The sequence below is a fragment of the Phoxinus phoxinus genome (assembly GCF_949152265.1).
Source record: "Phoxinus phoxinus genome assembly, chromosome: 24".
Taxonomy (NCBI): Eukaryota; Metazoa; Chordata; class Actinopteri; order Cypriniformes; family Leuciscidae; genus Phoxinus; species Phoxinus phoxinus.
In genome coordinates, this window is record NC_136899.1 from 3,249,110 (window position 1) to 3,259,136 (window position 10,027).

At 39.0% G+C, this 10,027-nt stretch overlaps 3 protein-coding genes across 3 annotated transcripts in view; 1 reads left to right on the top strand and 2 right to left on the bottom strand.

Moving 5' to 3' along the window:
* LOC306992674 (putative protein MSS51 homolog, mitochondrial) overlaps positions 1-3,894 on the top strand; it is a 17,612-nt gene extending 13,718 nt beyond the window's left edge. Inside the window, exons 8-12 of the mRNA XM_079601800.1 lie at positions 1,126-1,257; positions 1,347-1,471; positions 1,546-2,109; positions 2,594-2,684; positions 3,302-3,894. Of these exons, the coding sequence (XP_079457926.1) occupies positions 1,126-1,257; positions 1,347-1,471; positions 1,546-2,109; positions 2,594-2,684; positions 3,302-3,500 (1,111 nt within the window). The 3' untranslated portion in view covers positions 3,501-3,894. The remainder of the gene's footprint in view (positions 1-1,125; positions 1,258-1,346; positions 1,472-1,545; positions 2,110-2,593; positions 2,685-3,301) is intronic.
* A 99-nt stretch (positions 3,895-3,993) lies between these two features.
* On the bottom strand, positions 3,994-5,850 carry LOC306992824 (myeloid-associated differentiation marker-like protein 2). The gene has a single exon (XM_079602043.1). The coding sequence runs from the start codon at positions 5,095-5,097 to the stop codon at positions 4,222-4,224; it is 876 nt and encodes a 291-aa protein (XP_079458169.1). The 5' UTR covers positions 5,098-5,850; the 3' UTR covers positions 3,994-4,221.
* Positions 5,851-7,605: 1,755 nt separating this feature from the next.
* LOC306992675 (myeloid-associated differentiation marker-like protein 2) lies at positions 7,606-8,522 on the bottom strand (the record flags this gene model as incomplete). The annotated part of the gene is made up of 1 exon (XM_079601801.1): positions 7,606-8,522. The coding sequence occupies exon 1, from the start codon at positions 8,470-8,472 to the stop codon at positions 7,606-7,608; it is 867 nt and encodes a 288-aa protein (XP_079457927.1). The 5' UTR covers positions 8,473-8,522.
* Positions 8,523-10,027: the final 1,505 nt, after the last annotated feature.

Consider the following 10,027-nt stretch of genomic DNA (forward strand, 5'->3'; position numbering starts at 1 on the left):
TTATCACTAAGCCGACATGGATGTAAATGATTATTATTAGTTATTCATTGAAATAGTTCAAGAGTTTATAATTTAGTTGTTCCTAGTTATTTCTTTATGTGTTTTTTGATTACGTGTGATATATCATTAAGCTCATATTCGTGCTTTAAAGAAGCTGTGTGTCTTATAACATTTGTGTCTGTCTCTCACTGCATGCTGGATATATTTTGAGATGTGATATAAATATCCCAGCAGCTGTCTGGGCTTCTCTTCATTCACTCCAGCCTCACGAATGCTCTCAATTATTGTTTAGTAGCCTAATTAAATCAAATACAGGACAATCTGCTGTTTATACATTAATTCCTCAGAGTTCCTGTTTTCTCTGCTGCTTCATTTGTTTTTATTAAAAGAGCAGGAGTTTGCAAACCAATAATAGAGTAGTTAACACTAAACGATCACTGATTCTCTCTGGTGTTCACATTTACTCCGAATAATGGTCTTTATTAGAAATCAATCTTACTCTTGCAATAACAAGTGGGATATGCCGTCGTTTCCAATGCCAAAGTTTATAGTGAACTTTATCAATATTAACATGAACTGTATAGGCCCAGAAATATACACAATTGAGTGTTTAGTTTCTAAATGTCTCTAATGTATTGTTATTAAATGTAAAATTCACAGCACAAAACATACCATGTTTATCATCTTGTATTTAATGTTGTGTATGTCATGTTTAATTTGACATATACAATATGTATAGTTTTGCGTTGTGTTTTTGAGCTTCATCTGTCTAATTTGACTCGCTTTAACACATAACATTAATTTGTGCAAAATATACTGTAGAGTTTGGACATAAATACATAACTGTTGAAAAGTCTCTAATGCTATTTGATCCAAAACACAGTAATAATGCGAAATATTTTTACGATTTAAAATAACTGTTTTCTATTTGAATATATTTTCACATGTAACTTATTCCTGTGATGCAAAGCTGAATTTTCAGCATTCATCTGCATTTATTTCCCTCCATTATCAGAATAGACCAGGCACACATTTTTGTCACAACCACAGCTTTACATCTCTCTCTCTCTCTCTCTCTCTCTCTCTCTCTCTCTCTCTCTCTCTCTCTCTCTCTCTCTCTCTCAGCAAGGCCAATAAGCCTCTTACGTTCCACTCAACGAAGGAGATGTTTCAGAAAATGGAGGAATCATTCAAAATATGTGCGCGGTGTGAGAGACTCCCGTCACAGGTCCCGGGGTCGCTGAAGCGATGCACACGGTACAATGACGTGATGATTAATATGAAGAGGCGAGGCTGCATGTTATATCTCACATCTATAATCACATCTATATCTCTGTCTTGTGCAGCTGTCTGAATGTGTATTACTGCAGTAAAGAGTGTCAGAAGAAAGACTGGCCTCAGCATAAACTTTACTGCAACAAACTGTGCATGGCGGCGGTGGACAGACACGTCGAGTGGCTCCTTTATAAAGGTGAGGATGATAAAGATGCAGACTGGTCTTTTTATCACAACCCAGGTTTATTTCAAATCATTAATATCCAATAGGAGATCTTCCTTTCCCTACGGAGGTGTGGTCTCGTCCTGCTAATAAAGTAAGTTGTTGGAAGGACTGGTTGTCTATGCAAGGAGATCTGACACCCCGTCTGGAGCCGATCCTGTCCGGGAAACACATGACAGATCTCTGGACCAATGGCAGCAGGCCGAGGCCCGGGGAGGCGGAGCTTCGTGAGTCTGTGTGGCGGGTGTGCAGCGAGTTCTTCTCTCGGCCCCTTACGATCGGGATGGGACTGAGGATGTTTAACTTGGATCCGTACTCTCGGCCCCTCACCATCCACGTGGTCGGAGCCGGACACAACGAGACGCTGGGAGCCAGAGTCACAGACATGGACGAGCTCAGCCGCATGTTCCCGGGGCACCAGGGGCTGGAGGTGGTGATGGTGGGGCCCGAGGTCGTCCAGGGGCCCATCATGAGGCCTCCGCTGAGGGCGTTCGGGCCCCGGGGGAGAGTTTACATCAGCGCTTACAAGGGCCTTTACCACCAGTTCTGGGAGGAAGTTGTAGAGAAAGGAGAAGCTGCCAAACCAGATCTAGTGGTTGGATTTCACCCAGGTACAAACTAACCTCCGCAACACATACATACACAAGTATAAAGTTTGGGGTTGGTAAGATTTAGACTTTAATGCTCACCAGGGCTGCATTTATGTAATCAAAAATACAGTAAAAACGGTAATACTGTGAAATATTACCATTTAAAAGAAGTTTCCTATTTTCTGTTTTCTATTTTCAGCATCATTACTCCAGTCTTCAGTGTCACATGATCCTTAATATGATGATTTGCTGCTCAAGAAACATTTCTGATTATTATCAATGTTGAAAACAGTGCTGCTTCATATTATTGTGGAAACCATGATGCATAGTTTTTCAGGATTAATGCATCCTTGCTGAATAAAAGTATTAATATTTTTTAAAACATCTTATTGACCAAGCTTTTGAACAGATGTGTACTTACGATTCCCTCTTCTTATATGTTATCATATCAGAATTAACATTACTGTTGTGATTGAGCTTGATTGATTATGAACTTTATTTGCAGGGTTTGAGGGACAGGAAGTGAATCAGGATTGGTTGGCGGCGCTCCTGCTGCTGCGAGATTACAATATCCCGACTTTATTCACCATGATCAAGTATGTTATGACAAATAAACGTTCACACATGCTGGACAGAACTCCATATCTGAGAATAATCACTGTTTTACTAACGCCTATCTATCTATCTATCTATCTATCTATCTATCTATCTATCTATCTATCTATCTATATATCTATCTATCTATCTATCTATCTATCTATCTATCTATCTATCTATCTATCTATCTATCTATCTGTCTGTCTGTCTGTCTGTCTGTCTGTCTGTCTGTCTGTCTGTCTGTCTATCTGTCTATCTATCTATCTATGTCGCTCTATCTATCTATCTATCTATCTATCTATCTATCTGTCTATCTGTCTGTCTCTATCTGTCTGTCTGTCTGTCTATCTATCTATCTATCTATCTGTCTGTCTGTCTGTCTGTCTGTCTGTCTGTCTGTCTGTCTATCTATCTATCTATGTCGCTCTATCTATCTATCTATCTGTCTGTCTGTCTGTCTGTCTGTCTATCTGTCTATCTATCTGTCTATCTATCTATCTATCTATCTATCTATGTCGCTCTATCTATATATCTATCTATCTGTCTGTCTGTCTATCTGTCTGTCTCTATCTGTCTGTCTGTCTGTCTATCTATCTATCTATCTCTCTATCTTCAGTGAAGCAGAGCTGCAGAGTTCTCTTCAGATATTCGTGGAGTTGGAGATGCATGTTAAGGACTCCGGCTCAAACCCCTTCAGCTCTCTGAAACCTGAACAACAGCCAAAAAGCCCCAACAAAGCACCCATTTACGGCAACGCTCACTACATGTCTTTCTGTGGACTGCTGGAGATGAAAGAGGAGGAAGAACAGAACTAAAACTGGATATTTTAACCGAACCCTAACCTCGACTTTAATGCTAGTGACTGTCGAAGACAGACTTTAGTAGTTTATGTGTTGAATGAAAGTAGTGTAAAAAATATATAATATCAAAATATATGATTTTATACGGTACGTCCAGCCTGCTAATGTGTCTTCATCTGTATTTAACTCTGTGAGTGTGCTTTATGTCCTTCAATTAACTCCAGCAGGGGTTCAATCTTCAGCTGGCTGGCAGGAGCCGCCACTGGCATGTCATGTGACCTGTCAGACCGTTTAAACATCACTACATTACGTTTACAAAAAAATTATCACTAAGCTAAAAAAATAAAAAAATGTAAAAAAAATTGAGTTTGCAACTCAGGAGCTGTTTTTATTTGATTATATTTTATTAGTCTTTTTCAGGAAATATTAATGTATTATTTATTTAATAGAATATATAATACAGATTATATATATATATATATATATATAGAGAGAGAGAGAGAGAGAGAGAGAGAGAGAGAGAATGAAAGACAGAAATTATTGTGTGAATTCAAATAAATTGTACCCCTTTTGACATTGACCATTTTGCTCATCCCATTTTATTTGATTTTATCCAACATTTGTGGTACACATCACATTTCCCCTGCAAGACACTTGTATTGTATGAAACACCAGACTTTATCTTTGAATTATTGAAATAATACATGATTCTCATGAAATAGATCATCTGACTCTTCTACCTGTTTTTACAATACACAATCAATGTCAAAACGAGGTCTGCGATGTAAAGCCCCAAGTTCACATAAGTCATGATTGTGACGAGGTTGATGTCATGAATGCTATACAATTGAATGCGGTTGAATTCAGTGTACAATTGGGAGTCTCTTCTGTAGTTTGTATATCCAATCGCAGGCCAGATGATGGAGGCAGACACGTACAGCGCTACAGCCACTGCGTCAAACACCAACTCCAACTTATTGAGATCACAGCATGTCAGAAGATTCACACACTTCTGCAGGTGTGTAAGAATCACCACCAGGGTGGGCAGAAAACACACCACGTAGACCAGAATACACCAGATCAGACCAAAATTGGGTCGATTTTCCACCCCTTTAAAGTGGCTGTACACCGCAGTGAAGAGGAGACAGGCCACTAACGCCTGGGTGAAGCGCAGGACTCCTCGTACTCCGGACAGATAACCTTCAGGACACTTCAGTTTTAACTTCACCCCGTCCAACACGTACACGACACACGCCAGAATGGAGAAGATGGCGCAAAATATATCCGCGATACATGTTGCGCACACAAACACAGTGCAATAGATGAGCGATGCGGATAACAGCATGAGGGATGACAGAAGGGTCAGTCCGCAGGAGAGATCGTCCCATGTGTGCTTCAGCACGAGGGTCTCGATCAGTTTATACACCAGGCATTTCTCGAAAACGAAGACCACCACAGCCACAATGAGTCCGAAGACCCACACGAACTCGCACCAGATCCCGTACGGACTGGACATGGAGCCGCGGAACATCGGGAAGATCAGGGCCAACGCGCAGAACACCATCTCGAGGATCCGGAGACACAGATTCAGACTCAGTCCGCACAATGCCATTGCTCTTTATTTGATGCCCAAAACCACTCAAGTGTGAGCTGTGCTCAAGTGGACAGTTACTCCTAACGGCATGATTTGCATTGATAAAGTCTTTACGCACACGCACCATAAACTTCCAGTGAGTGTGACTTATCATTACTTTCTCTGTTTATCTCAAATGTGACCTCTCTGACAAGTTGGTTCAGTAAGTACGCTAAATGAAAGTATTAACACTTTAACAAGAGACATTTTCTATAGGCTAGACTAGTAGATGTGAAGGATCAAGGATGCTTTTGCCCGGTTTCACAGATTTAAACCTATAGTCACAGATTAAGGTGTTTTAACTGAAAGCAAGGTATCAATTTATGTCAGTGCTATTGTTTTGTTTCAAGATGCACAATGTTTTTTTTTCTAAGGCACATTTATAAAAGCTAATTTAATGTCTTAATTTAACTATGGCCTACTGTGAAACAAGCCCTGCATGTTCCCAACATGAAATTACTACTGTACTATCAACCAGAATAAAGGACATCTGCGCTGAATGTTAAACTAAGGGTTTACAAACAGTATAATGTCAAGGGCCCCTCTAATCTTATAATTATTTCTTATGCTCAGAAAACCAACATTTATTTGATCGAAAATTCAGTAAAGCAGTAATATTGTGAAATATTATTAATATTTCAAATAGTTGTTCTCTGTTTGAATATAGGCCTACTTTAAAATGTAATTTATTCCGTAGTTTGAAAGCTGAATTTTCAGCATCATTACTGCAGTCTTGTCACATGATCCTTCAGAAATCATTCTAATTTGATGATTTGATGCTCAAGAAACATTTCTTTTTATTATCAATGTTGTCATATTTTGTGGAAAGCATATGATTAAACAATTCATGATTCTTTGTTAAATAGAAAGAATAGAATAGCATTTATTTGAAATATAAATCTTTTGAAACATTATTAAAGTCTTTACTGTCACTTTCGATAAGTTAAATATGCAGATATTTATTTCTTAGAGTTAAAAACTACTGCTAAAATAGTTTATAGTGTAAAAGAAAAACTAAGAGAAAAGTAGCATGAATCTACTTTTTTTACATTTTTTTTAAAACGTGTTTTAAGTTATTTTTTAGTACCAGGTTCATGAAATGTGACGCTGGTTCTTGCATGCATCATTGATGCAATGTTAACATGTGTGTCTTTCTTTCCATTCCTCACAAAACTGATGCATTTTAACACTAGAGCATGAACACATGCACCGCTTCTGTTTCTAACAGTTCTGGAGGTTCTAATTGTGTGTTTGTAGATTTGTGCAATGGATTAAAATAGAAATAACACAGATGGTAAATACAATCATTTATTTTGAACAATCAAGCATTTTATGAGAGCAAAATACAACCGACTATATAGAAAGATGAACAACAGCATGTTAAAATACACTCTTGAAAAGAACGGTTTACCACCTGTGGTTCCATGAAGAACCTTTAACATCCATAGAGCCTTTCCATTCCACAAAAGTTTATTTATAGTGGAAAAAGGTTCTTCAGATTATTAAAAAGCTCTGTTTCTTTTAAAGGGATAGTTCACCCAAAAATTAACATTTGCCCATGATTTACTCACCCTGAAGCTATCCTGGTGTATATGACATTCTTCTTTCAGACGAATACAATTGGAGTTATATTTAAAAAATTCCTGGCTCTTCCAAAAAAAAGACCAAAAAAGTGCATCTATCCATCCTAAAAGTAATCTATATGCGCCGAGGGGTTAATAAAGGCCTTCTGAACTGAAGCCATGCGTTTGTGTAAGGAAAATATCCATATTTAAAACTTTATAAACTATAATCACTAGCTTCCGCCAGACGGCTGTACACATCGATTTACAGTGGAAGAGTGACCCCTGACCCGACACACAGCGTAATGACGAACGCGGAAGCCCAGAGGAAAGAGCAAAACAAAAACACCGGTCGCAAATCGGCCATTTTGAAGAGAAATGTCGAAAGATTTCTATGAGCTTCAGTTTGTTGCACAGCCTTATTTGTTTAAACTGCGAGAGGCATCTAAGCGTACGATACTCCAACATCCTACATAGTACATGCGCCACGGGTTACTCGTGGCGCAAGTCGACTTGTGTATGCGTACGGTCGTCTGGCGGAAGCTAGTTATTTTAGATTATAAAGTTATAAAATGGGTATTTTTCTTACAAAAACCTTCACTTTCAAAGGCCTTTATTAACCCCCCGGAGCAGTGTGAAGCACTTTTATCATGGATGGATGCACTTTTTGTGCTTCAATTTTCTAGCCATTCACTCTCATTATAAAGCTTGGAAGAGCCAGGACATTTTTTAATAAAACTCAAAGTGTATTCGTCTGAAAGAAGAAAGCCATATACACCTAGGATGGCTTCAGGGTGAGTAAATCATGGGCTGATTTTCATTTTTGGGTGATCTATCCCTTTAAGAACTCTTCCATGAATGGTTCTTTGGGGAACCCAATGGCATCACTCTGGAAAACTCTCTTTTTTTAAAGTGTACAATGATACTATTGAGAACGTTTAAATCCACAGATTCCGCAGCAAGTGAAGACAAGGTCAATGATGTACAGGCCGAGGTTAACATAGGTCATGAAGGTCACAACAAACTGGATGCCCCATACGCAGCTGTGTCCTGGACAGTCTTTGGGCCGCGGGTTTCCTCTGAAGCTGTAGATGGGCCAGAGGATTGCAGCAGAGATGTACAACAGAACCGATATGATCAGGAAAATCATGGTGAGGCGATCAATGCTGAAGGGCAGGCAGTTCTTTATCTTGGTCAAGATGTTGGTGATGATGATCAGGAGGGTCAGAGGCAAAGGAACAGCGTAGGCCACGATGCACCACAGCAGAGCCGGTTTACCCACATAACCGATGAGGGAAATGAGGATGACGCAGGCGACGAAGGCCTCGAGAATCTTAATGAAGCCGGGAAGCACAGCTACATACGTTGCAGAGCGTGTCGAATCACATTTATCCTTGAACGTCTCTATGCAGTAAAGCGCGCAACACACCGCGGAGAGGATCGTCACCATCCAGCCCCAGATGCACTTCCGGCAGATGTAGAAGTTGGCGAACATCACCGTGCATGAGAACGTGCAGAGCGAGGACATCATGGCCATGCCGGTCGAGAAGTCGTCCCAGTCCATGCAAAGCGCCAGGAGCTTGTGGATGAGGAACATCTCCAGTATGGTGATGACCAGTGTGATGACAGGACACAAACCCCAGATCACCATGCAGTAGATCCAGTAGGTGTGTGACGGGTAACCCCAGATGTAGCCCACCACAAACGTCACCACACACACCACGATCTGCGCCATGTGCAGGGCGAAACGGGAACTCTTCAGGGAGGAAGGACTGAACTTTACCTTATCCATCGTGAAGGTGCAGTGGCTCTTCAAGAGGTCTGAAGGCGTTATAGAAACGAGCTGTTCTCAAAGGAAAGATAAAACTGCATGACATGCAAAACACACTACAACCGTTCCACCGCAACCTCCACCTCAGCCTAGTGATTATCAGTGGGGGAGTTATTCAAAAGTCAAGTCACATTTATTCATATAGCGCAGGTTGTTTCAATGTAATAGGAAAATAAGTGTTGCAAAATTCATCAGTTATGAAATTAACAAAAATGAATTCACCCAAAAATGAAATTAATCTCATATTTACTCACCCTCAAGCCATTATCCTAGGTGTATGACTTTATTCTTTCAGCCAAACACAGAGTTTTTGTTTTTGTTTTTAATATCTTGGCTCTTCCAAGCTTTATAATGGGAGTGAATGGTTTGAGATTTTGAAGCCCTAAAAAGCACATCCATCCATCAGAAAAGCAACCCTACGACTCGCGTAAGCCCGTTAACGAAAACAAGTTATAGTTAATTATAAAGTTATAAATATGGATTTTTTTTCTTACAAAACCGCATGGCTTAGCTTCAGAAGGACTTTATTAACCCACTGGAGCAGTATGGATTACTTTTATGATGGATGGATGTGCGTTTTATGACATCAAAATCTCAGGTACCATTCACTCCCATTATAAAGCTTGGAAGAGCCAGGATATTTTAATTTCTAGTTCGGCTGAAAAAAGAAAGTCACACACACCAGGATAGCTTGAGGGCGAGTAAATATGGGATAATTTCCTTTTTTTGGTGTATTAACCCTTTAATTAACCCTTCTATACAGTAGCTGTAATCCAGGATTAGCTAAACCGAGCTAACAAAAGTATAAACGTCCTTTTTTATTTTTTATTCTTGGTTATGCAAACATTAAGGAAACATTCCATTTTATCATTCTTCATACATTATGGAAATGTTATTGAATGTTTTCTGAACATTCTGAAACATAGTAACATTTAAAAAAAATATGTATGAACTTCCTAACTAAAACATTACAGAAAAAAAACAAAACCATGAACCAATGTAATAGATGGTTGCAGAGAATCAAAATTTAGAAAATTTCATAAATGGCTAACAAAAATGCTCACAAATTTCCAAAAGACTATTTTGTCACAGCTTCCGTAAATGTTAAAGGGATAGTTCCCTTTAAAATTAAATATCTGTCATCATATACTCATCCTCAAGTAGTTTCAAACCTGTATGAATTTCTTTCTTTTGCTGAACACAAAGCAATATATTTTTTAAGAATGTCGGTAACAAAACAGTTAACTGGTCCCATTGACTTCCATAGTAGGAAAAAAAATATACTATGGAAGTCAATGGGACCAGTTAACTGTTTTGTTACCGACATTCTTCAAAATATCTTCCTTTGTGTTCAGCAGAAGAAAGAAATTCATACAGGTTTGAAACTACTTGAGGGTGATGTCTGAATTTTCATTTTAAAGTGAACTATCCCAACATGGACCCTTGCATAAGAATCCCCAATCACTTTCATAAATGATTAATGGGAAAGTCACTGAATTTAACCAAGAAATTAGTT